The sequence below is a fragment of the Centroberyx gerrardi genome, chromosome 4 (assembly GCF_048128805.1).
Source record: "Centroberyx gerrardi isolate f3 chromosome 4, fCenGer3.hap1.cur.20231027, whole genome shotgun sequence".
Lineage (NCBI taxonomy): Eukaryota > Metazoa > Chordata > Actinopteri > Beryciformes > Berycidae > Centroberyx > Centroberyx gerrardi.
In genome coordinates, this window is record NC_136000.1 from 16,871,198 (window position 1) to 16,899,019 (window position 27,822).

Consider the following 27,822-nt stretch of genomic DNA (forward strand, 5'->3'; position numbering starts at 1 on the left):
CAAGGTTTAGTGATCGTGCTGCATTCAATTCACATGGGAAAGACAACAGATACATATTTTCAACCACCTGAAATCGTACAACAGAATGTATAAAAACTTTACATTCATTTCACAAAATTAATGATTTTCATCGCATGTCAGCTGTAAAAAAAAATGCAGGTGTGTCACTCGTGTGTTAAACGTGTAAAAGCTGATCAGGAGCAACCAAAGGCTACAGAAAACTTTGGTCCTGGCGTAATTGGTAAATTCAAACGAAAACAAGTGAACAAGCCGTTGCCTTTAACGGTCAAGGCAGTCCCACGGTTTTTCCCATATGACGTGAATGCAGCATCAATACAAATAAGTTGCAGCGACATCCAGAGGCCGTTCGGCCACATTTACCATAATTCATGACTGTCAACAATCCCAACCCAAGTCGCTACGTGTCTCCCGGTGTTATGTGAAATCCTGTTTCCTACTTCCCGTCCCCCCTACAAACGTCGTTGTCCCGGTAGCGGCGAGTCTCCAGCGAGAGCAGCAACTGTTCCTGTCCGCAGACATGGGGCACATCATCCTGCCACGGCGCATGTTCCTCTGGTGCATGGCGGTCATCTACATGTGTGCCTTTGTTTCCCTCTACTTGCAGATGCCAGGTGAGATTCGACATGTCTCCTGCCTGTCAGAGAGCTACTAGCTTGTGTTAGCCTGTTAGCATGTAACTTGGCGCTTCGTCTGCCTGTTCGCGTCCGCCTTTTGTTGTGCTGCGAAGTGTCTGGAAGTTTCTGCGGGATGCAGAGACAGGAGTTGACCTGTTGCTGCTTGCCAACATACGTTACTGCAGAGAGGGAGATGCAACCACCTGAATAGAGAGTTACTGATCTTTACCCTTCGCCCTTATGAGTAACAGCAGCCCAGAAACCTTCAACAGCTAATATTTGACCACTTGAGTGAGCTTTATTTTAGTAAACCCAGCAGAACACGTTTCCTCAAGTTAGTTAGTCAAGCTGATGTTACAGTATGAGACTTCCAATTGGTGTGTCTAAGTTGGGGAGGCAGGCAATGATCCTGGTGATAGTCTTGCAGAAATGCATTACTGAAAACGTGTGCATGTCAAGGAGGTTTTATGTGCATATACTTTGACTTTTTTTTAAAATTCAAGCTCACAGTTTTACACTGCTTGTCAGCAGTATTTTATAGACATAATTCAAAGCACATTGGATGCACAAGATAAAGCAAAAACATAATATCATATATCAAAAAAACACTATAAAATCACTGTAAGAAAAGCCATGCCCTGCCAAGCCATTAAAACAAAGTCAATATTGACAATGACAATATTGCACATTTCCTTATTTGGCCTATTATTCATTTAGAACTGCACACTTGCCCCAACTGTCTGTTTAACAGGTCTGATTGAACAGTCTGACTGCAGTGTGCAATACAGAAATTTATATATATATATTTTTAATGCTTTCTTTGCATGTGTACCACTTCTAGGTCTGTACGGCAATGATGGGCTGCTGCCTGCGCGCTGGCAGCTGCGGTACAGCGGTAAGCCTCTGTGGGAGCAGCTGCTGTCCTCGCCCACCCTGCTGTGGCTGGGACCTCGGCTCGGCCTGGACACGCACACCGCCATGGAGCTGCTGTGCCTGGCCGGGGCCGCGCTGAGCCTCGCCGCCACGCTGCTGGAGGCTCTCCGAGACAGCGTTGTGTTTTTCTGCCTCTGGGCGTTTTACCTGTCCTTGTACCAGGTGAGACAGCAGTATTGGATTTGCGCAGTTTCCGGGCCCCGGTAGCTCCAGTTACTATCGCAGTGTCCCAACTCTCACATGCCCTCTGTGTCTGTTTCAGGTGGGACAGGTTTTCCTCTACTTCCAGTGGTGAGTGCTATGGATAATATGACAGGGCAAGAAGATTGGTAGACCCTCTGAATGATTTTTTTTAATTAGCACACTGGTACTATGAAGAGGTTTGGCAGTTTGCTGATGGATTTATGCCATCCTCAGCCCACTGTTTGTGTCATCATAGCCATGTTTGTCTCTGCTGCTGTGCAACAGTGTTAACAACAAACTAAATGACAGTGCTGGGCCCTCATCCTCTCTCTTTTCTCTTTCTCTCTTCTTGATTTTTCACCCCCATTGTTTCTTTTTACGCCTCCTGTGTGATGCTGTACAGGGACAACCTGCTGCTAGAGACCGGGTTCCTCTGTATCCTCGTTGCTCCACTGACGTTGCTCAGGGGGTCTCGAGGGGTCAGAGAGCACGATCGCGTGACCTTCTGGCTGCTCCGCTGGCTGCTCTTCAGACTCATGTTTGCCTCTGGAGTGGTCAAACTCACATCACGCTGTCCCACTTGGTGGGGCCTTACAGGTGTGTGTCAATGGAGGAAAGAAACATGCTATTTGTTGCACCATCTTTTTCTTTCATTCCCTTTTTCTTGACACTACTAGAGGAATTGTGACACAGGTTGCTGTCACATGCACCAATTTGTGACCCTTTTAGAATTAAATCAAATGCTTATAAGGAGGGAAGCAAAGTGGTTGCACATGGGATCTATTACATATGAATGCAAGGCATCTTTGTGTGTGTATTTGTGTGTGTGTGTGTTTGTTTGTGTGTGTGTGTAGGGGCGAGTGTCCATGAAGGAAGGACGTTAGTGCAATTGAAAATGTAAATTTAACTCTCTTTACATCTGTAACTGCTGTTGTTAATGCAGTCGGAATTTAACAGTTTTGTACATTGCTTGTTCTTGTTGAGCCTCTGTGATATTTGATTCTTATTACATTTTTCATTTGATGTTGTGGATTCAAACAAAGCATTTATATTGTGTGTTTTAACAGCTCTGACATATCACTATGAAACCCAGTGTATCCCCACTCCGCTGGCCTGGTTTGCCCAGCATTTGCCAGTGTGGTGGCAGAAGCTGAGTGTGGTTGGGACCTTCACCATAGAGATCGCCGGGCCCTTCCTCTTCTTCAGCCCGCTGCGCAGGCTCCGTCTGGGGGCCTTCTACATGCAGGTTGGTGGAAATTTAGGTGCTCTCTCGTGATGTCGATCATTTTTATTTTTCTTGGTTAACCAGCTGATCTCTATTTAGGTGAGAATAACAATTGTTTTTTGAAGTCCCTGCTAATTTTTGCACTTGACTCTGTATTAATTTGTGTTTCGAAATCCAGGAGTAAACCCATATCACAGAATGTGAGTTGTGTGTAAAGTTGTGTGCAATTTGTTAATCCTTAGCTAGCAAGGTGTGCTACTACGTTGTTTCCTCACACATTTTCTGTGAACTCTACAGTTATCAAGGGGTTGTGTGTAACATGTTGTGCCAATATAAGGCCATTTTTATGTGTTTTCCTTCCTGGGGTGTGTAGGTGCTACTTCAAGTGCTCATCATCTTGTCTGGAAACTACAACTTCTTCAACCTGCTGACCTTGGCCCTCTGTCTGTCTCTGCTGGACGACCAGCATGTAAACTTCTGGCTACGCAAGGCACAGACAACCAACAACAATGGTATGGTAAACATAAATACTGTATACATATGCAGAATTCCTACACAGGATTTGAATGTCTAGAAAAGTATGGAAAATGAATTGGTAATTAATACTATTTGGATAGTCTAGTGTTGATACTCAACTAACCATCTAGTATGCTTCTAATATTGTTTTTAAGTTCAGGTACACAATTGCCTGTTCATTTTATGTAGCTGGGGACCCACTGTCGTTTCACATATTATGTTATTTGTTGTAGTGAAGAATAATGTTCAGCTAGAGAGTGACATGGCTTAGCTGACAGCCATATTGCCCAGCCACAATCAGCATACATCATATTGAGCACCCACCAAAATCTGCAAATCCAGTAATTGAGGTTACAAAAAAGTCTGGAATTTTTAAACTGAAAATATGTCTGAACATACACACACACGCACAGTTGTCCTGATGTAACATTCAGAGTTTACAGAGCTTGAATTTGGGCCTAAATGCTTTGCTGACTCTGGCTTAGCTAAATGATATGAACACCATCTTCCCCTCTCTGCTCTGATCAGATTCCAGGCTTGTGTCGTGGCTGTGTTACCTGGTGGAGCTCGCAGTCTGGTCTCTTATGATCTTTGGAGCGATCGTATGTTTCGACCTGCAGCTGGACAGGAAGAAGAGCGTGTCCTCCAGGACAGGTATGTATGTGCGTGAATAGTTGTGTGTGTATTCTGCCGTGTTTTCAGATTTATTTATTTTTGTATTTACCGTCCTGGCAGCGTTCACATACCACCAGTTTAACCAGTTTCTGAAGACTGTCATTATCCCCTCTATCTGGATGGGGGTCCTCTCTCTCACCTGGGAGTTGGTCACTGCTATGTTCAGGTATGGTACATTTATTATATGGCATCTTGTGGAGTTACCTGGTTACAGAAGATGTGTTTGTGAGCAACAGAGGTACAAATAACGTTAAGTATGTGTGTTTTTTCTAGATGTGCTTGTGTCCATGGTTTCCTGAGGAGGTTTTGGGGAACTGTCCAGTGGACCGTGTTTGCTGCTGCCGCTGCCGCCATGTTCACTGTCAGTCTGGTGGGTACTGCCGGAGGCCGGGGTTGAGCTTCACATCCTAAAGCCGATAATACATGGGCAACCTTTTGAGGCAATATTGCTTTCAACTCAAATGTGAATTAACAAATGGGACAAAATGTATAACATAATATGTAGATAACATAATAGACTATAAGGCACACAAATAGAATGAGGGGAAAAATACTATTGTTCACATTAGTTGTCACAAAATTGTCCATCTACCATGCATCACGGCCTCTATGATAAAAACCCTCCACTGTTGATCATCGTCATTGAGTACAGGTGATGATAAACAGGCAAAACTGTATTGTGGGCAAATTTTAGGCCATCATGGCCAATTCATGACAAATTTTGCCTGCTTTGCTTGCTTGATTTGGGCATTTGAAACAAAGTAACCTTTTAATTTCTAGCCCAGCTTTATTGGTTGCAAACTTTGATAGCAAAGTTTCAGCATCATCCAATCAGGAAGAAGATAATTGTTCAGGTGGCCTACCCTCTATCCTAAGCATTTTACAGCAGTTGCAGATGCTGCAAGGTTGCACAGTGAGAGCCGTGGTCAACTCCTAACTTTTTCTCAGATTAATTGACTTCATAATTCTCATCATTGTTGAAATGATGAGTAACATCATTTCATTTTGCTCTGTGACTGATTGTTTATCAGTTATATCTAGGCAGGCTCAGTCTTTGTAAAATCCTTTGAGACATGCTTGTGGTGAAGGCCTATATATATAAATGACCTTGACTTGACACTGCAAGCTTGCTGTTGGCTGCCTGCATGTGGTGTTAACCATGACTCATCATTTCAACAGAAATTGTTAGCTGGAAAAGAGTTGATATCAGCAAAACATGTAGTTTCATCCATTTCCTCCCCTGCAGCTCTCAGAATTTCAGTATTAATCAGCCCTGACCATTTTTGCCCTTTTTCCCGTACTCACTGCCGATGGCTGGCAAAATTTCACCAAAATATTTTCCTGCATGTCCTCACTTTCTGACTCTGTACATTATTCTATTCCAGGTGCCATTCACCTATGTGGAGTATGACTCTAACGCCAGTCTGTGGCCGGGGGTGCGCCGGGCTTACGAGGTGGTGGACCGCTACCAGCTGGTCAACTCCTACGGCCTTTTCAGGAGGATGACCGGGGTCGGCGGCCGGCCAGAGGTGGTCATCGAGGGAAGCAACGACAGAGTCACATGGACGGTGAGGTTAAGTGATCATGGAACGGAGATCTAACAGAGGGTCTAAATCTGCCTGTTACATATATTTCCATACAGTGTTTGTTAACAGTTGCACCACATGCATTTCCACATGGGGCAACAGCGGTGATTTTTTAAAATTAAGTCAGTCACTCAATCAAGGCATGAATGAGTCCTGCAGTGACACCTTTATGGTCACTTGGAGGCTTGGCTCTTATTTCTCAAGTCAATATTATGTGTAATTGGGCTGTACAACTAATTGTATATACATGTATATCATGATTTTAGCTTCCACAATTAATAATTGTATAATAGCAGCACAGTAGCAATATTTAATAATTTCATTTAGAATACCCACTGTAGCTGAACAGTCAAGATGTTGAGAAGATGCAAAAAGTTCAAAAACAATGTTGTTTCTCAAGTATTGAGACTATTGTGATCACAATATCTGGCAAAATGGAGTATCATTTTACCATAATCATGCAGACCTACTGTCTTACTATGCTTATAGTAAGTTACTGATGTCAGTGAATTAAATTTGTCATTTTTTCTTTCCCTCCTTTTAGGAGATCGAGTTTATGTATAAGCCAGGCAACCTCAGTGCGTCTCCTGCTGTGGTGACGCCCCACCAGCCCAGGTTGGACTGGCAGATGTGGTTCGCTGCCCTGGGGCCCCATACACAGGCCCCGTGGTTCACCAGCCTCATGTACAGACTGCTGCAGGGCAAGAGAGACGGTATGTACCTGTGAACAGAGTCTTTGACTGCAGAGCTAAGGGAACATTCACTCACTATCCCTGCTGTATCCCCTGTAACTCTTGTATCTCCTTAAAAGAGGGCAGTGAATTTTTGTTGGAAGGGAAAGAATGAACAAGCCACGTCTCTGAAAGCTTGTCTTTGTGTGTTCTCCAGTGATCGAGCTGATCCAGTCAGATGTATCTCAATATCCGTTCCACCAGCAGCCCCCTGCCTACCTCCGAGCCCACCGCTACAAATACTGGTTCACTGAACCAAAGGCTGACGGGTCAGTTCTCTCTCTCTCTCTCTCTCACTGTCTCTCTGTGTTTCTCTATTTCTGTTTCGCTGTCTCTCTCTCGCTCCCTTTCTCTCTTACTTTTTGCTCTCTCGATGTGACTTTGATTGTATTTTACTCTGCTACAATGTTGTATTGCTGTCTGCAACTTTTCTGTTTGTCTTGATACTGCCTTCTCTTCCCTTGGAAAAGGAATTCTTTATCTCAGTGGATTAAATTAAAAAATGTTTCTCTCTGTCAGACTTACTCACACCCTCATTTTGCCACCACACACACACTAGAATATTTACTGTTTGGCTTATCTGTTTGGCAGTTCATACCCTCAGCGTTGGTGGAGGAGGGTCTATGTGGAGGAATTCTATCCCACAGTGCACTTTGGCGATTCCTTCCTGGAGAGCATGCTCACTCAGTATGGACTTAAGGTAAATACATGACATGGATAGTTAACAGAAATTAGCACCTGCTCTAAAACTGATTTTGATTTTGAACTTTGATCAGCTGAGTCCAGTATTGATTAACGGTGATCTCGCACTGTGTTTCTGTAGGACAAATCACCGCCCCGCCGTGTGTCCAGTGCCATCGTCCACCAGGCTTTGAGGTGGGTGCGTTCCCAGGTGAGGGGTGTTCCCGCCCCCATGCTAATCTGGAGCCTGTTTGCCTGCAGCGCCGCCCTCTGTCTGCTCCGGGGTTTGCGAAACAATAACAAACACGCAGAAAGACAAAAGACCTCGGTAGTAGATAAGTCCGCTATGACTGCAAGCGATCATACAGAGACTGAACCTGACAGCTACTCAGATATTACTGGGCAGTCAGATGAACAACAGATGGAGGAGGAGGAGGAGGATGGGGAAGACTTTGAAGATGAGGTGGAGGTGGATAAAGGAGAAGAAAAAGACACTGTTGGCGATGAAGAGGATGAGTTTGAAGAGGAGGAGGAGGAGGATGATGATGAGGAGGAAGAAGAAAGGGGAGAAAAGAATGACAGCCTCAGAAAGAGAAAGTGAATGTTTGACATTTTGAAGGAGATGCAGACAATCCTTCCGGAGAATGCTACCTGTTATCGCTGCCTGCCTTTATAAATTGTTACCAGAATGACCAAAGAAATCTGTCTGGAGTTTTTGATTTGTGTTTTCTAATCAGCCAGTTATGAAAAACAATTTTATTTGCCATCTTTCATCTACACCTTACTTCAGTACATTGTACATCAGTACATCAGTTGTCTACATCGTAAGCATACAGTTGTGTGCTGCCCAGTAATGTAGCAGATCTATCCTAATAGTTGACAGATTTGAAAACCCTCCTGGTCGGTTCCTTAGAAAGGCTGAGGTGATGTTTAATTCATCTTTCTCTGATATGAAACTCTGCTCAAACAGTTGAGCTTCCTCACTGCTGTGCCTCTATATAGTGTTATGGCCATCACATCCTGCCCCGTTCATCATGTTCAAATCCAGTCTGGATTGACTCATGTCAAATGAAAAGACAGAGGAATATGGGATTTAAGACATATGGCAGTTATTTTCGTTTTTTTGGTCAATCAGCAGAGCATACATGTATTGTTTGTTATTGAATAAGCTTCCGTACTGGTCCTTGTCTTCTGTGTGTGTTGTATGTGTGTTTGCATGTGTATATATGTGTGTTTCCTTTTGCAAATGGGATTTTCTTTTTATCACTGGCCCTTTGCTTATGTACAATATGTACAACTCTGCACTTTTCCCTTTTTTTCCACAAAATGTGTCTTTTCATTTGTCAGTATTAGAAATGAAACATCACAGAAATCAACATAGTACTTTTAACATGTTTTTCTAACATTCATAATAAAATAGATAAAAATGTCTCTTTTGTTATGAATCATTTTGGTCACTGATTTTAAGTGAGTAATAAAATCCCTGAATGTTCTCTAATACTTAGGTTTATACGCCGATAAGAGAAAATTACACATTGCTAGCACATGTTAATGATTGATTCTGGTTAGGATTAATATTTATGCATTTATGTTTGAAATTTGCTAAAAAAAATATTCTGTTAAAAAGTATACAACACATCAGAATAGTTATGCTAGATATGTGATCATTTTCTCTATCAGGTGTGATAGTATGATTTGTCAAAGCTTAGTTTTGCTGTTGCGCTCTGCGTGCGTCACCACTTCAGTGTTCCAGGACAGTACTTGTCGATGAGAGACTGGTAGTAAGGCTTCAGCGTTTCAACATCAGGCATGTCGGTGGTCTTGGTGTACAGGTCAAATTTACTGTGGACAGGGCGAAGGTACGGGGTCAGGTCAAAGCAGGGAAAAGGATGAACGTGGGTGTGAGAGAGAGGAAGATAACATACTTGAACTCTCGGACCCACGGCAGCATGCGTAGATCTTTGTCATTGCACAGATGCATGTAGTCTCCATGGGAGTGCCAGGGGTAGAAGGAATGGAAGCGGATCATGTACAACCCCTGAGAGAGACAGGAAAATGGTAGATACCAGACAACTGAGTGAGCCTGCTGTGACCACTAGGGATATGGAAAGAAAAGCAGTATCTTTTCTGTTTGGCTCTTAATTGTTTACCAAGCACTTGGTACATGATCAGCCAGGGACACAGGAATACTTTACAGCTTACATGCCAAGATTTTTCTACTTTAATGCAATGATTTAATTTCATCACTCTCTCACACATTAAGTCACTCACCTCGTCTGGGATAGAGCAGTTGTTGAACTTCATAACTCTGTAGAGATACTCTGTTGGGTATAATAACACAGGAGGCAACAGGCATGTAGATGAACAGGCACATATGACTTCAATGACAGTACAGATGGTCTTGGTTACTGAGGTTGTAACTAAATCAGTGGCTGTTTGCGTTGTGTGATTTGACTTCCTAATGTATGACTTCAAGGGGAATGCCACCTATTTTAAGAATTCATATTATGAATGATATTTTCTGTGCCCCAGGACAGTTTAGTCAAAATTTGTGATGTCACTGGGATGTAAAATCAGGTGCTGCTCCATTGATAATGAATGGGGCAATGACTTTGTGGAGCCATACAATGCTAAATTAAATTGTCACACCAAAATGACAGGTATGAATCAGAACCTAAACCTCATTTGGGTGCAAGAACTCACACAAAAATCTTTCGGGTCAACAAAGTCATCACCCCATTCGTTGTCTATGAAGCAGTGCCAGATTTTACATCCCAGTGACATCACAAATTCAAGGATTAGTTCTCCAGTTTCTAGCTTTAAGGAAAGAGTGATGCATGTTTACATTGACTGAACTGTCCTGGGGCACAGAAATACCATATGAGAACTGTTAAAATGGGTGGCATTCCCCTTAAAGTCATTGCAGAGGTAACTAAATTGGTGTGTATTGACGGTGGTTGTCTGTGGCCTCATGTGATGTGATGAGTTGACGAGGCTCTTACCATCATGGCCCCAGGACATGAGGACTCTGTCCAGTCCACAGCTGGGTTCATAGATCCCATATTCAGTACTAAGGAGAGGAAGATTCATTAGACAGAGAGAGAGAGAGACAGTACATCACATAGCTAACCTTTATGTATTGTTGATCATTATGGTAATGAAACATACAAGGTAGGGTAGTAATGCAATGCTTGTAATGACATTACATATTCTAAATACAAAAAAGATTAACCGTATTCTGTTACGTTACCTAAAAAACTGATGAACTCTGATTACGGATACTTGTGAGTATTACCTCTGGAAATACTTTTAAAGTGAAAGCCAGAAACTCAGAAAGCCATTTTGATAGCGGCAGGTGTTCTACACCTTCCTGAACCCTGTAATTTTTCACTCTTTCTTATCTGTACCTTTGTACCTCAAATATGGCAAAGTAATCAGAATACATTACTGGGTTTGGGCAAGCCCTTGGATTATGTTACTGACTACAATTTTGATGAGGCAACTAGTAGCTGACCTACACAAACCAGAAACATACAAATCTAGCACTTCAAATAAAGGCTAGTGTAACATTTGAGCGAGTCTACCTGTAGACAGGGTTTTTGTCATCTGGGTTTTCCTGGAAGGTGTTGTCTCTGAACACAATGGAGCTCTGAAACTTGCAGCCCACAGGGAAAGTGTCGCCCACCACCGCCCACTGCAGCACACACACACACACACACACACAGTTAACCAGGTCTCACAGGCTACACCACCATCAGAATTAACATAGTCTGTCATAATAATAATAACAACAGTAATATTTATATACCACTAATCAAAACTAAACAAAGTTCTTCGCATGAAAAAAAAGAGGATATAATAGTGATAATACAAATAATATTAAAAGTAATGAGAAGAAATTAAAGTTTAGGACACCAAGACACAAAACAATAAAACCAGTATTATGAACCGCATTTTAAAATCCCCATGAAATGAACTCCCATTACTTTTACTTCCTGGAAAACAGCGCATCTTTCATGGTGACCTCATGCTGCACCAGTAGGCGTAAGTATAAATTCCAACCAATAAAACCATCACAGATTTTTAAACAATCCAGCCCCTCTGCCATTCCCATCAAATAAAACTGCATTTCTCTCCCTGACTCATATCCCATTGGTTTAGACTTTTGAATGATCCCTCACTGCATTATGTCCCACCCCAACATCCTGTTTCAACAGGAAATACATCAAATCAAGGAAGTAAAGATGCCGTTTCATGGGGACTTTAAGTAAAAGCAAGCCTGAAAAAGTGTGTTTTTAAAAGAGATTTAAAGGAAGAAACTGATGGAGCCTTGCTTATCATAATCCAACCCTAATTATATCATATCATAAATATCATAGCCTATAAATAGCATTTTCCAAGTGTCTCAGCGTCTATCCATCTCTCACCTGGGGTTCTCCCCAAAGAGCCATCATTTTCCCAATATCATGGATCAGACCCACCAACTGGAACCACTCTGGAGAGGAACAGTGAGCACAGAATATTTACTGGACATTGTATGTGTGTGTGTGATCTCTCTCTCTGTATGTGTATCTGTCTCTCTGTCTCTGTGTGTGTGGTACCTTTGTCTGGGTGTTCTTTGCGGATGCCCTCGGCAGTCTGGAATGCGTGGAACGAGTTGGGGAAGTCCACATCGGGGTCAGACTCATCCACCAGCTGGTCCAGAGACATGATGGCCTCCATCACCCCCATCTGGCTGTGGCTGCAGCCGGACCATTCAGCGTGCTGCAGGAGGGAGAGAGACACAACACAGCATGATTACGATGGGAACCGTGGTTTATGTTTTTGTTTGAGTAATGTGTGAGTAATGACATGAGTCCAGTGAAGAGAAACGAAAGAGAAATTAAATACAAATAGAAAAACAATGAACCCATCACTCAGAGTCTCAGAGACTCACTATTTCTTGCGCAGACTTAAAGTTTATGGGGTGGAGCAGAACCTAGAACCTAGAAGTAGAACATGCTAGTATTTTTACCAACCTGTATAATCAGGTATGGGATTACAGCTTGGTAGGGTCATCTCTCAGTACAGATAAAATCAAAGCGGTCGGTTATCAGACAAGCACAGAAAATATTGTCTGATTCTTCCCATGTTCTCCAATCTGAGTACCAGCTCCTGCCCTCTGGCAGACGTTACAGAGTCCCTCATTGTAAAATTAATTTGTGCCTTCCTCAACTAAGATTCTGAATAGTAGTACGAGGCTACAGGACTTACTTGACTTAAACCCTTTTGCTCTTTGGGGAGCATAGGTCATTCGAGGCTACAGGGGTTGTGCAATATTACATAAAAAGTGGCCAAAGAGGTTGTGCAATAATTTCTCAGTAAAAGGCTATAGAGGTTGTGTGTTCAGTGCAGTAGTTTAGGAATATGTACGTCAAATTGTTTGTATGCATGATTGTATGCATGCTGTGTATGGAACTGTTTTTAAGGAACACAACAACACAAAGTCCAAGACAAATTTCCCCACCAGGACAATAAAAGTATATCTTATCTATCTTAAATGACACTATTTACCACATTCTGTTTCATTATACTAAAAGGGCCGCCTCTTTCGATATTAACTACATTCTCCATAACTCCCCATGCTGCAGGCCTGAAAACGGCCCCAAAGTGGGCGACCTCAGCTGTGTTTCCTCCGAGCCACACCTGCAAAACACCAAAGTGTCCCTCGGTAACCTTTGGGAGAAGTGAAAGCGTAGTTAAGCGATCAATGCTTAGTCCAGAGTGATCATTCGTTGGCCCTTTGCCTTTCTTGGCTTTCGTTCAAGCGGATTGGATGACCCTTTGGAAATGTTTGCACGCATCGTATTTTATATAATATTGGAAGTAAAGAGTTCCAGTAGCTCTGTGAGACTGCGGGTTTGTGGTCAGAAGTTCCTGAATGTGTGTGTGTGTGTGTGTGTGTGTGTGTGTGTGTGTGTGTGTGTTTGCTGTTATTGCTGTTGCTCTCCTGAAACACTCACCTTTTGCTTGACAAAGTCCAGCGTCTGGCTGGTGTGCATCAGCTTGTATGTGTTGAACACACGGTCAATTAGACTGCCACTCTGAAATGCACACACACACACACACACACACACATGCAACACACCGTTACACACATTACAGAGAGCATCACAGGATCATAAAATGAAGACAAGGCATATTTTAATGAACAGGGACAGGGAAGTAAGAGTTGAGTGCTAACCTCAAAGTTTCTATAATCTGCCTTATCTTTGCTTTCCTTCTGCTCCAAGTTTGGCCGATGTGCCAGAGACGGGTCTGGACCCTGAGTTTAATGGATAAAAGAAAAAATATAATATAATATAGTATATATACATAAAACATAATAGATTAAAAGTACTCAAGTTTTACATGACCAGTCACTCATAATGTATGTATGCTTTCAAAAGAAATATACAATTAGCAGAATTAGACCTTTTGCACAAAGTTAAAATTATAAATAGGAAAATGTTGCCTCTGTATGTATTGCAGCCATACATACAATGTTTATAGTCGTCATTTTCAGTGGATGAAGTCTTGGCGGTGTGCAGGTCCTCTGGAGCCGATCTCCCCTCTTTCTGCCTGGATATATCCTGCTGGTTTAAAGGCTAATGTTTCAGTCCTGTAGTGTACATCAGGTGTACAGTCAACACAGATAGTCACACTTTAACCAAGCCTCAGCTAACGGGGTTCTCTGTGTTGAACCTGACTGTGTTATCAGTGTCTGTGTGTGTGTGTGTGTGTGTGTGTGTGTGTGTGTGTGTGTGTGTGTGTGTGTGTGTGTACATGTGCAAGTGGGCGTTTTCTTCCTGAGAAGAGAAGAGAAAGTTTTTAAAGGATCAGCAGGTTTCTGGTTTGAGCTGGTGGAGAATGACTCGGGATATACAATGACATTACACCTTAAAAAGATAGAATAATTTGTTGTTTTTCACCATAGAGCATATTATTTTTTTTTCACTTAAATCAGGTTTTTTAACATGTATTTTTATTCATGGAAAAAGCAGCACTTTCAAACCCTGCTTCTCAGTCCTATACATACCATATATACAGTATATGTACTGTATATATATAAAATAATCACACACAGATAAAGCAAAGCAAAATAAAAAAAGGGGACCGGTTTTATAGCTGAATTTTTATTTAGCATTATGAGTATCTTCATCACATAGAACATGTTGTAATCCTCTATCTGCTTTACCACCAGGGTCTGCCAGGTGATTTCTCATAATCCTGACTAGTTGCCCTACATTCAAGTCAAATGGACCACCTACCTACCTCCGTAATGCTTGGGATTGGTTGTGATAGGGAGTGGTTGGTTGGTTATGAAGGATTTGCTCTGTTTCGTATGCCAGAGGTAAAGTTGCAGACACATAAAAAAACAAACATAAATGATCGGATACTCTTATTTGTTGTTGCCCATTTTCGAGAATAGAGGAGTAACTAGAGTTCAGCGCCTGTCTGCACTACATCTGTCTTGTGTTAGTGTGTGTACATGTGAAAGTGGGCGTTTTCTTCCTGAGAAGAGAAGAGAAAGTTTTTAAAGGATCAGCAGGTTTCTGGCTGGTGGAGAATGACTCAGGATATACAATGACATTACACCTTAGAAAGATAGAATAATTTGTTGTTTTTCACCATGGAGATATTATTTATTTTATTTTTTTTTCACTTAAATCAGGTTTTTTAACATGTATTTTTATTCATGGAAAAAGCAGCACTTTCAAACCCTGCTTCTCAGTCATATACATACCATATATATATACAGTAGGTACTGTATATATATATAAAATAATCACACACAGATAAAGCAAAGCAAAATAAAAAAAGGGGACCGGTTTTATAGCTGAATTTTTATTTAGCATTATGAGTATCTATAGAACATGTTGTAATCCTCTATCTGCTTTACACCAGGGTCTGCCAGGTGATTTCTCATAATCCTGACTAGTTGCCCTACATTTAAATCAAATGGACCACCTACCTACCTCCGTAATGCTTGGGATTGGTTGTGATAGGGAGTGGTTGGTTGGTTATGAAGGATTTGCTCTGTTTCGTGTGCCAGAGGTAAAGTTGCAGACACATAAAAAACAAACATGAATGATCGGATACTCTTATTTGTTGTTGTCCATTTTCGAGAATAGAGGAGTAACTAGAGTTCAGCTCCTGTCTGCACTACATCTGTCTTGTGTTAGTGGAACAACCTTAAAGGACCATACCGCTGTTTTTGCATGTTTTAGCCTAATTACTACAATTCACATACACTATACAGACCATTTTCCAAAGCATACCATACTTTTTTTTAGATGTTTGAATGTGTTTTTCCTACCTTCCAGGCAGCCATTTGTTTCCATTCATTTCAGTGCGTTACAAAAATCAACTTGCAGAGACTTGAAACTTGCTTGAGATAGGTAATCCATCACAGTGAACATCCTGCTCGGGTTTATATTCATCCTTTATCGTTGCATATTAATTTAGTCTAATGCCAGGTGTTATAGCTTAAAGATGAACAACAGAGTTTTCGGCCACTAGTAGCGCTAGTGAGTACGTGGGTCCCAGTACAACAACAACAACACTTGTCATGCTATTTTCAAGCATGTGCACATGTTCTGACTGGTAAGTTAGCTTGCTAGCTAGTCTAGCTATGTTACTTGTGTTGCAATCCTCTAATGAGCTGGAAATTCTAGTAAATGATAATGCCGATGGGTTAGCTGACATGGTCACCTAAAACGCCTGCAATTTATTACGCCATTGTTCATCTTTAACTGGTTATATCCACCGCCAACACGGCACACAGCCGACTGTGAAGTCCCGCCAAAAGTCCCGAAAGAAAATGGACTGCACCACATTGCTTACAACTTTAGTCTCTAAACTGTCGCAAATATATCTTGGTGAATGCTGTTATTGTCATTGGCAACATAATAGCCTACTAATAACAATCACTAAATCGTAAAAACGAAAACGGATGTTGGGTCTGAGTCAGCCTGGGTTTGAACTGTCTTGTGACATAAATAACCTCAGCTGGTGACACTTCCTCCTAAACACCACAGGGTCACAAGTACATACTGAGTGGATCATCATCAGACAACTGTCCATACATCTTATGAGGACATACTCTATGTCTGTACTAGTGAAATTATGAATGTAAACAAAGCCACACTGTTAACGCCGTTGTTCATCTTTAACTGGTTACCGCCCTATATCCACCAGCAACACCACCCACACAGCCGATTTTGAAGTCCCGCATGTCGGAGCTTCCCAGCAGCATGTGAACGCACCAGAATACGTGTGGACTTTTCAAATCAATGCGGATGTTACGGCTTAACTGGTTACCACCACACCTTCTGGTTACCAAGCGCGTGCGTGACAGTGTTTTACTTATACCGCAGCAGGTGCGGCACGCCTCTGTCATTAGATTCGACAAAACTCCCGAAACAAATTGGACTGTACCACATTGCTTACAACTTTAGTCTCGCTTTCACGGCGACTGTCGCAAATATATCTTGGTGAATGCTGTTATTGTCGTTGGCAACATAATAGCGTAGTATACATAACAGCGTACGTAAAAACGAAAACGGAACTTGGGTCCGAGTCAGCCTGAGTTTGTATGTTGTATGTCTCGTGTCATAATAACCTCAGGTGACACTGGACTCCTAAACACACCACAGGGTCACAAGTACAGTATGATGCCCTGTTGTCCCTGCAGTATTACTAGTTTGCTGTAGTCAAATCAACTTGGAAACATGTTGCACATTGTTATTTTCTTCGAGGTACCCGTTAGCTTTTATAAGACTGCTGTTTGTGGATATTGCGGATATCTTCAGTATTTAAGTAGGCTATCACCAAATGAAAACGCTATTTTACTAGTTGTCATTCCAGCAGTTTTCACAGTTTATCCTCGTATGTTCCTATCACAGCCTCATGTTTACAAAACAGCTCACTAAGTGTGACAAGCGGTTTGTCCAAACATGACAAAGAAAAGAATAATTAGTCTACGCCAAAATCGTAAATCTGAAAATCGATGTCAGTGAAGGCAGATCATTGCCAAAAGCTGGGCTACTTGGCACTGATCTGCACTGAAAACATAGCCAATCAAAACAGCCTTTAGATTTAGATTTATAATTTATTTTTTTTTAGATTTTGTTTAGTTTTTGTTTTTTTTACCTTGTTTACCACAGTGTGGGTGTAGCCCAGGACTCGCAGATCCAAACGGCGACTCTAGATAGAACATCTGTACTATAACAGATAATTATATTTCTCCACGCCTACAAATGGGTCATGTTCCGCTTTTTTACATTATCATGGCAATTCACACGCTTACGAGTTTAAGGCTTCATGGCCGAAATCGTCAGTTTTTGTAAACCTTGTAGTCAAAACTACCAGCCTGAAGTGAATAGTGCCACATGTCAAGTTTGTGTGTATGCCATGTCTGATCCAAAAACATGACGTGTCCTACGTAATGTGATGGCGCAGCAGGGTACAATGGATTAATAATGTTACTGTTTTTGTGTTCACGGATCGACAACCCCAAACTTCAGGGATTATTGCTATACTATATAGTGCAGTTAAAGGCCATGATAATAGCTCTCACCTCTGTTATTTGCGCAATCGCCATGAAAGCGAAAGTTTAAACCTAGGCTGTGTGTCTTCCTGGAGTTTGGAGAAATCTACTGACAGAGGCGTAGGCTACCACATCTTCTGTAGTAGCCTACGTAAAACACAAGCACACGATGCCGGCGATGGTAACCAGAAGGTGTGGTAATCTGTTGGGCTGCAACACCGCACGGATTCGAAAAGTCTACACGCACTTTTGTTGCGTTCACGTGCTGGTGGGAAGCTCCGACATCCGGAACTCACAGTCGGCTGGCAAACAGCATTGCATTCACGTGCTGTTTGGTCGGAAAATCAAACCCAGAAGACAAACGATAACCAAACATGGACATGGTGAGAAATATTATGTGGATTTGGCTTCTTATTGCTTTACAAAGTTATGATAGTTAGTCTGGCAGTAGGAAAACGACTTTTTTCCCATTTATCTGATGACATGAATGCACCATTCCTCTCAGCTGAACCCTGAAATGCTTTCCATGTAGAGACACCCACACATTTATCAATACACAGGATATGATGTTACTATCCCTTGTGCCATAAACCACGGTGAGCATTCATATAGAGGCCCAATTCAGAGTTTAACAAAATAATATACTACTACCATGCAAATGAGTACTATAGCAAACATCGGGCTATCCCGTCATAAAACTACAACACCATAAGACAGGCAGCAACATTCACCGGCTTCCTACTGTAGCTTTCAGGGTGAGTGAGTATAGGCCAGTCTTTAGAGTTTCAAGTGGGCAGCTTCCTTCATTGAATTAGGCCCAGGACACCTCAAGAAGGGTCAGCAGTGTATTCCAGCGTCCCAGAAACAGCCCCCTCTTTGCCCAGTCCACTACACCGCTGTCACCTGCACCTTTGTTACCCACAATACACGCTGCCATCAATATTCCATGTTTATTCCAGGACCTGCACTTCCACATTATAACGTTACAAACCACATCTGCACCCTACAAAGTTACACACTATAAAAGTGTACAGAATGTGCGTCTCTGCCAGAAAATAGTTGTTTTATGAACTAAATGCAAATCCAATCCGTGACTTCTAAACCTGAATGTTTGGGTTTTAAAAAATAGGGAAATCGAGTCAATATTAAAAAATCTAAAAAAGTGTGGTGTGCTTTGGAAAAAGGTCGGTGGTTATGTAAAGTATGTGTGCAGTGTAGTAAATGGGCTAAAACGTGTCCGTCTCACTGCTTTGGATTTAATGTGTGAAGAAGAGGCGATATTCATATTTGTCTGCTTTAATGCAGAGCAAGAGATACACTCTAGCTGCTAATGTGATGTCATACTGTATTGATCCCCATAGGAAAATTCTCTTATGGGTTACACCCCCTGTGTGGACTCTTGATCTCCCTTATCTCCAACCCTAAGGACACCTTTAATGTGTGTGTGTGTGTGTGTGTGTGTGTCTAGTAGCTAAGATTAGCAATCAGTACCACTGACTAGTTATGAGGCACATTTTCCAATCATAAACTACATAGCAGGGTATAAATGGCCATTAATAACACAATGGCCATGCTCTCACCCCAGAATACTGTTAGACAGATACAATACACTTGAAAGGTTGATTCAAGTTTTATTACACAAGGCTGCTATTATAAAAACAAAGGATTAGGTGAAAGCAACAGAGATAGTTTATAAAAGGATGCTTTTACTTTGAAGGGGTCCTCACATTGACACAAAGATTTAGTAAAATGGAATATTTACAGCAAAATGGTCTCATTAATTTAAAGTTAAATAACACGTCTTTACAATTCAAGTCATACTGAATGTGAATGCAGTGAACAATAAAGTGCTTTCATGTGTTCCTAATAACACTTGACCTTTAAGAACAGCTATGGAAATTGGAGTTAAAGCTAACTCAGAGAATGGCATACGACTATAAAGCTTCATAAGACACACAATACATTGACAGTCACTCACAGTGATGCTCAATTTGGAAGTGAAACTCTTAGACTACAAGGCCTTAGAGATGGATAAAACTGAATGAGGCTAAAAAAAAACTCTTGATAAGGGCAAGAATTGAAGCTAGGCATCGTAGATTGACGGTTAAAGGAGCATGGCTGTCCGCTGTCTGTCTGGTTTGCCTATTGAGTGAGTAAAGACCAGGTGTGTGTTAAGAAGCGTTTGGGTGGATCATGGATTAGGGTTAGTGGTTATTTTACACTGTAGGGTTTTGGTTGAAGGGTTAAGGGGTTTGGCTGGAGGTTATTCTTAGTTTCTGTCTGGACTAACGTAAAGCTACTTGTTGGAAGGGGGGGAGATGAAGGTTGTTTCTGAGGCACAGCGGGACGGATTAGAGCTCAGCTAGGTTAAGTTCAGCTCAGCGGGGTCGCTGACGACGACCTTCTACGACAGCGGACATCAGCCGGGCGCCCACTCTGCTGAGGCGGAGGCAGGGCCAGGTACAGCAGGCCTGTTTGACACAGAGAGTTTCACTGTTTCACTGTTTGTCCTCGTATATCGCTAAGTGGTTGATATCGCACCGACACGCAGGATAAATGCCACCACACAGGTATTATGTTAATTGTTAAGCAGCCGTGATTAGAAGACACATAAAGACGGACATCAAAGACGGACATCTAGATTTATTGCCTGCCCTAATTGTATCACTGATGTATGACGGAATATTTGGGCCATTATAGGTGATTTTGTTTTTACTGCAACCAGGGGGAGGGGAATAATATTCTGAGAAAAAAATCAGAATTTCTGAGATTTAAGTCAGAAATTTATGAGAAAAAAAAAAAAAAGAAATTCAGAAATTTGTGAGAAATTTCCCCTCCAGCTGCTTAAAAAAAAAAGTCACCTACAATGACCCTAATACGGAGTCGTACTGCTGCAACAATGGACCTGTTGATTAAAGTTTTCTGATGGTTGTCGATAAAGTTGTCTCTCTGGTGTCGAGGGGCGTGGCCTTAGCCGTAGCTGTGAGGGCTGCGGGGGTTGATGGGGGAGGAGTCTTCTCTCCCGCTCTGTCCAATCAGCTGGTAGAGACGGTGGCTGAGGTTCTGAACCTGACAGGTCCCCAGGACGCACCCCACCCTCATCAGCTGGCCGTGGCCCCTCACGCCGCCGCTGTTGGCATGGCGACGACCCCGTGACCCCCGCTGCCAGGCCGGCCCTTCCCCTGGCGCGCTGTCGCTTTGGTCGAGCGGTTGGTCGGACAGCCTCTGCGGGGGTTCTTTGTGCAGAAGGGCCCTCCAAATGATGTGTCTGTCTCCCTGGGCGATGTTGTTGTCAAGGGCAACGGAGAGACCAGAAGCAGTGGGCATGATGATGAGAGGAGACGACTTTGGGAATCTAGGGCTTCTGGGTAAAGCCAATCTAAGATACAGAGAGGGAGAGAGAGAATGATGGTTAGATACAATGGAAAGGCAGAGTAAAACATTATATCCTCACACACACACACACACACACTGCCCAGTCACTCATGAGCGCCAGTCCCCTCCTCGGGTTTCTAGGTGGAATTTGATCATTCGGACCAGATGAAATGCCTCACAAGAAGTCAAGCTTGTACTGCTGCAATGACTAAACTGCACTCATTCTATACTTCCCCCCCCCCCCCCCCAGGCGGACTTCTGCAAAGGCCAATGAAACAGAGAAAGAGGGGATTGAGAGAGAAAGTGAGAAGGAAAGATAGATGGACTGATAGACAGAGGGTGGTGGACAGGTGGGAGTTCAGGTCTGTAGCCGGCCTATCCAACCGCACCATCTCTGTATCTGATTGTGTGGGTAAGTGTGTGTACACGTGTGTGTGCATGTCTGTCATGACAGCCTGCCAGCTCACTCACTTGTGCCTTTCACTCATGATCTTTTTGCCTGTGTGTGCCTATGAGCAGGGAATGCAGCATGCTAGTGTGTGTGTGCTGTGGTGTTACTACTGAACTGCTTTCCACGCATGAAATGATTTTCTTATTTACGACAACACTCATTAAACTGTAAGCCTCTCTCTTGGACAGTATAACCCAGCCATGCTTACTCATCCCCACCTGCAAACAACACACAGTTAAAGAGTCACCGGTTATTACTGTTTCTTGGCTGTCGGCGAATCATTAAAATTGGTCCTGTTAGAATGAAAAGGGAGAGACACAGATGGGGGCTTTCAGTCAAGAGGCGCCTACTCCACCGCTCTCCTCGGAGGTTTCAGGGGGTTCGAGGACTTTCCTCCTCACCTCCCTGCCCCGTCTAGTCTTACTCCTTTCTCACTTCTACAATGCCTTCTTTCTCTTCCATTCGCCCCCCACTCTCTGTCACACATTCAGGGGTTCAACTGCCGGTGTTGAACCTGTCTGTTTGGTCATGTGACCTGTCGGAGATTACGCAACACACTAAAAAGCACAACATAATACGGAGGGAAGCACAAGTGCACTCAGAGCACTTGGAGCTTTAGTTTCGCTAATCCTAAACAATAACACAGTAATCCCTTTGCCCATTTCTGAACTTAAGATTTGACACCGTGTTTAGCCTTTTATCATGCTGACAGCACCAAGTGGTGGCTCCATCCGCAACCCCTATCACATCATAGCCTTCTGTTTTTGCCTTCCCTGTTGTGATTGAATGTGTAATATTTTCTTACAGTCTGTGAACAATTTATATGCTTCTGGCGATTATGAGGCCCTCTGCTGGCCAGCACAGGTCGCTTTTCAAACTGCTCAAACTCCCAAATAATGTCACTGCATTTGTATTGCAATGGGAGGTTTTAAATAATAACATAAGTATTATTTATGTCCTGTATGTGTGTGTGTGTGTGTGTGTGTGTGCTGGGGGTTACATAACTTAATGATGTAAATCACATTAATGCTCTATTCTATGAGTAATTAGCAATGCTCAAGGATGTGGATTACAAATGAACAGAATTTTACACATGACTGTAGATCGTTGCATTGATCCTCTGTCCTGTGCAGCGAGTATTCTTGGCAATCTTTCTAACCACATGATGCTCTACTGTCCTGCAAAAGAGACAATCTGTGTGTGTTTGTGTGTGTGTGTGTGTGTGTGTGTGTGTGTGTGCCTCCGCCTCCCCATGCACAAGTGTATTCAAGAGGTGAGAAAGAAGCAGAAGAAGGGGGGCGAAGACGGAGACAGATAATGTTTGTGTTTGTTTGTTTAGTCTGGAAAGTGGGCCAGGATATGATCCTTATCCTGTAATCCTCACTGGTATTCTGCTCAGTCTTCTGGCTGGGCATCTTGGGCTCACACTGCCAACACACACACACACACGCATTCATTCACTGACCAACTCACTCCACTCCCTACTCACTATTCATTGAAAAGGCATTGATGTTGTGTGTTAGACCGGTGAGCATAAGTAGACAGATTGGCCTGATTGTTTTTGTGCCGACGTCTCCGCTCCTCCAGATCCTCCCAGCACTTATTGGACGCTGAAGGTTCGCAGCTCTGGACGTTACACAAACACTCCTGCACTCTGGCGTAATGTTGGGGGGACATTAGTAGGGCGCACACGTGCAAGAAACATGTGACTCCCTGGCAGCAAGCAAGTGTTTACCAACACACACACACACGCACACACACGGGCATACACTTATTTGCCTACAGTCTATGCTCTACACCTACGTGCACTCATTCTCTCTCTCTCTCTCTTTCTCTCTCTCTCTCTCTCTCTCACACACACGCACACACACACACACACACACACACACAGGGTGAGGGGGCCACCTGTGGCTAGGGTTAGAACACAGTTGTCTCTGGAGGAAAAGCCACTTGGCGTGCTGAGGTGCTTCCCAATACAAGGAAATGTAGGCCACCGAACAGCAACCGACTTGCCTAGCTCTATGCAACACAGTTGTAGAGTTGCACTGGCATACAGCATAAACCAATAAGAGTGGGTGCAGTGTGTGTGTGTGTGTGTGTATGTGTGTGTGTGTCTAAGTCATACCAGTGAAGTCTGTGAATGGACAGCTGGGGCTAAGAGGGAAAAAAAACTAGCATAGAAACCCTCCAAATCATATATTTGTAGCTCATCAACTCACTCCAAACACTATTTTGTATTTTTTTGAGATGTTAGCTATGCCAACTCAACAAATTTCACTGTCACTGCTCTCAGCCACAATTACCCGGAGGGTCTGTGTGTGTAATTCTAAACCAGCCAGAGCAAACTCTCTATCAATGGTTCTGTTCACACACTGACGTTTGCTCGTGTTTCCCGTCGTCAGACAGACAGACAGACTACAGCAGCCAGTGTGTCACAAGAAAACACTTATTCATTAATTGATTTCGAATGGCTTCGATATACATGTATCACATCAGTGGAGGAGAATTGTTCTGTAGTAGTCTCGGTGTTATAAAGTTTGACCGGGTTTACCTCTGCCTCAAAGGCCCGCATGATAAGAGCCGGGTGTTAAATTGTTAGATAGTAATCGACATTGACGTGATCAAAGGATGAAGTTGATAACAGTCTGAGGAGGTGGAGAACAATCTTGTGTTCTGGACCTTTTTATTGCAACTGGACTGAGGTACTGAGCTCTATTCTTCTCTCCCTCCCTCCCTTCCCCTCTCTCTCTCTGTCTCTCTCTTTGTGTGTGTATGTGTGTGTGTGTGTGTGTGTGTATCCACATGAGTGTAGGAGTGTGAGAGAGTCCAAGGTTTGGACCTTTGGAGAGTCTGGGCCCGATAAAGGAGCTTCTCCAGCATTCCTCCCAAGTTAGAGCCCAGCATGGGGTTCTCCACAGAGGAACTGGACACACACACACACACACACACACACACTCACACTCATACACCTTTTTCCTGTCGTCACTCCTCACAACTACTTCACACGAAGAAAACTTTCTTGCCCCTACCAGAGCCCCAGTTTTTCTCCTCTACTAATGCCGGTGTTAATGGGCCTATTTGTTATATTCCCCCCCCCCCCCTCTCTCTCACTCTCCCTCTCTCTCTCTCTTTCCTAAATGACTATAGGATCCTTTAATTTTTCTTTAGGGGGACTTAGTAAAGTGCCACTGACTGTGTTATGCTGCATCTATCAGTGTTGAATCACACTGAGAACCAAACACACTCAGCCTGTTATGGCCTACAGGCACCTGCTGGGCCTCATTGCACTGAAGCCTTTTTAAAGGTCTTTTTCAAATTTAAAAAAAAGTACAAATAATTTATAACATCAGATGGTCAACAAAAGACAAGACAACATTGTAGCACAAGAATGTGGAAGAAAATAAAAATGTTGTAGCAATAAATGCAGCAAATATAAGATAATACCTACGGCAGATAAAAATTGGAAAATGAAAAACAACAAAACCACACAAAAAACGACACATATGTATACAAATGTACAAAATGTTCTCGCTCAAACAGACCATGTGTTCAGCACATGGATCTTTGCCACTGACATGATGAAACGGTACAATGTGTCAATAACTCAATTGTTCCCAAGCTTTGTCAATATATTGTTCAGCTACTCTGCACTCCTCTATTCAAAAAAACCCAGTTTGCCCTCAGTGGTTAGTAAGCTAATTCTACCGTAACACTCAATGGGAAGTGTAACTGTACTCACAGTTGTGGGATTAAAATGCTAAAAAAGGACAAATTATGGAAAAATCCCTGTTACATAAGGCTCATAAAACACACATTCTCCCTCTCTCTCTCTCTCTCTCTCTCTCTCTCTCTCTCTCTCTCTCTCTCTCTCTCTCTCACACACACACACACACACACACACACACACACACACACCAGCTGAAACCCACTGTAGATATAGAATTACTAGAACTACCACATTGAAAAAGAGAATATCCTGTGCAGGGCTGGAGAGTGACAAATGACATTACAGCACGGCTGCAGTGAGTTTAGAGCAAAAATAATGATAATGGAGATCTGTTACAGTAACTCAATCAGATTACAGATACTGGGAAAACAAATCTGATCATATGAGGCAACGCCATCTCAAGCCTGCATGTGACGGTTGACTCGAAATGTCGTGACTGTGGTGCTGGATCACAAGATGTGCTTATAGGTCTGATTCCCACGTTATCACAACCTACAAACTGATATTTATTCTACTATGCCTTTGTCTGTGGCTTGTTTGCTGCCGGCCCCTCGGTATGTGCGTGTATCCTTGTCCCCAATCCTTACTAAATCACCCCACCTCTCTCAGATCTCCTGGCGCTTTTTGCTGCTGAGAGAAATTGCCTCATTCTGTGGTTATAGCATTTTCTCACATAGGCCTAATGCTCCCGCTTCCTCCTCTTCACCACTATTCATCATAATGAATCAACAGTCTGAAGTTTTGATTTTCACCATATTCCTATAATTGGATACTATAGGGATATCACAGCAAAACTAGAAATATTATAGGAATATTAAAATGATGCTATAGTGGTTAAAAATGCTATTAAGTACAATAAAGTATAAACTTACTACTGAGTGTCACAGACTCACTAAACGTCTCTATAGGATTATTATGGGTAGCCTATATTATAGCCTATTTATTTTTCGTCAGGAATCACTTTTCACTTTCCTCCCCTTCATCATAGGCCAATGTATCATTATAAAACAGCAGTCTGAAACAAACATTTTGCAAGATAAAAACATAAATAAGTACATGGTTTTCAGTTGTTTTAGCTTTAAACAGGCGATATTCTCATTCCCCACCTTCAAGTGGAACAATAACTAATCAGCAGTGCAGCCCTACCTGTGTCTGTGAGTCAGGGTCTGCAGAGTCAAAGCCCGGGACTGGATCTCCAGAGGCAGGAGGCCGAGGATGAGGCACAGCCACGCCGGGAGGAGCGCACACATGGCGGGGCAGCGGGGACGCTCGGTCCCGGGGGACGCGGACCTCGGAAGACCAAATCCCCCTATTAAAAAACAAAAACAGATCAGGGAAAAAACTGCGAACAAATCCAGTGTAAACTGTATCAGAGCTGGCACAAATGTTTTTGAAGTGTCATATGAACCTTAAATGAGGCAACAAGTAACCTAAATTATCCCGTAATTGAGTGACACTGGCAGCTGTCCTACTCATCAGTCGTGTCTATTGCATCCTCTCCAAACTGACCTTCTCTCGTTGTTAATGGTAAAGAAATCCCGAAGAAAGACCTGAAAACTCAGATGCTCATTGAGGCTCACATCGGGAGCAACTGGACTCCCAAGCTTTCTCATTTATAAAGCCTGATTGAGAGAGGAGGAGGAGGGGGAGGGGGAGGAGGAGGAGGAGGAAGGGTATTTGTCTGTCCCACTCAACAGCCCAACCTCTAATGAACCCCACAATTTAATTAATCCTCAAGGACTCTGGTCATCTCATGTAATCTAGGTTATCAGAGATACATTTTGCAGTATATTTTTGTTTTTTTGGTCCATTCTCCTAATAACCCCGACGACAAATTACTAGTGTTCATAGTGACCTTATTTCACTTAATATATATATATTTTTTTATCTCCTCTCAGTAATATTCCGATGACCTTTGCTTTGCTCTGATATAGGCTACTTTTGTATCCTTATAAAATTTTATTATAGATTGACTGTGTTTTTTTTTTCATTTTTGCATGGCCAGAGTGGGAGCTTGGCCCATTTGGAAATAGACTACTGGACCTGTCCTGTGATACACAGCAAGTTTGTAATAAGCCAATAACAAAGCCATAATAGGAGTCAGAAGGCTAGAGGAGATATGAGTTGTGATTAAAATGAACTTCTGCAGTCCAAGGTGTTGGTGAGACCTTGAGGTGTGAAGTTCGATTGTGGAAGATGGAATAGAAATTGATAAATACAATTATCCGTTAATAATTAGCTCACTATAAGGCTTTGCTGATAAGAGATGAATGGATGCAGAACAGGTTTATAGTGCAGTGCCTGTTGGAGTGAGGCTGTAGGTTGTTCCACAACAGCTGCAGAGAAATCAATGGTTTCAGCCGCACTATATATACAGTAAAAGCTTTGTCAATCTAGATTCATGCCTATGTGCCCTTTTTAACAGTTGTTACTCTGGTGCGGAACAGGCTCAGTTGACATTTGTAAAGCAAACTGCAAAAACTGACATTTATCTTTACAACCCAGCAAGACACGTTTGAATGCTAATAAAAAAC

The 27,822-nt window shown here is 42.6% G+C and overlaps 3 protein-coding genes across 3 annotated transcripts; 1 reads left to right on the forward strand and 2 right to left on the reverse strand.

The window, feature by feature from the left end:
- The first annotated feature begins 499 nt into the window (after positions 1 to 499).
- Positions 500 to 7,897, forward strand: lmf2a (lipase maturation factor 2a). The gene is made up of 14 exons (XM_071927237.2): positions 500 to 632; positions 1,477 to 1,730; positions 1,831 to 1,859; positions 2,155 to 2,348; positions 2,819 to 2,997; positions 3,350 to 3,488; positions 4,021 to 4,146; positions 4,228 to 4,333; positions 4,441 to 4,537; positions 5,553 to 5,735; positions 6,298 to 6,466; positions 6,642 to 6,753; positions 7,076 to 7,184; positions 7,308 to 7,897. Exons 1-14 carry the CDS (start codon positions 539 to 541, stop codon positions 7,764 to 7,766), a joined length of 2,250 nt encoding a protein of 749 aa, XP_071783338.2. The 5' UTR covers positions 500 to 538; the 3' UTR covers positions 7,767 to 7,897.
- Positions 7,898 to 7,972: 75 nt separating this feature from the next.
- On the reverse strand, positions 7,973 to 17,375 carry miox (myo-inositol oxygenase). Its single transcript, XM_071927239.2, has 11 exons — positions 17,339 to 17,375; positions 13,686 to 13,776; positions 13,389 to 13,469; positions 13,168 to 13,248; positions 11,767 to 11,929; positions 11,593 to 11,660; positions 10,750 to 10,859; positions 10,168 to 10,235; positions 9,437 to 9,486; positions 9,091 to 9,203; positions 7,973 to 9,007 (listed from the first exon to the last, which is right to left on the reverse strand). The coding sequence occupies exons 2-11, from the start codon at positions 13,701 to 13,703 to the stop codon at positions 8,899 to 8,901; spliced, it is 861 nt and encodes a 286-aa protein (XP_071783340.1). The 5' UTR covers positions 13,704 to 13,776; positions 17,339 to 17,375; the 3' UTR covers positions 7,973 to 8,898.
- A 3,330-nt stretch (positions 17,376 to 20,705) lies between these two features.
- On the reverse strand, positions 20,706 to 26,538 carry adm2b (adrenomedullin 2b). Its single transcript, XM_071927301.2, has 2 exons — positions 26,435 to 26,538; positions 20,706 to 21,114 (listed from the first exon to the last, which is right to left on the reverse strand). Exons 1-2 carry the CDS (start codon positions 26,536 to 26,538, stop codon positions 20,706 to 20,708), a joined length of 513 nt encoding a protein of 170 aa, XP_071783402.1.
- Positions 26,539 to 27,822: the final 1,284 nt, after the last annotated feature.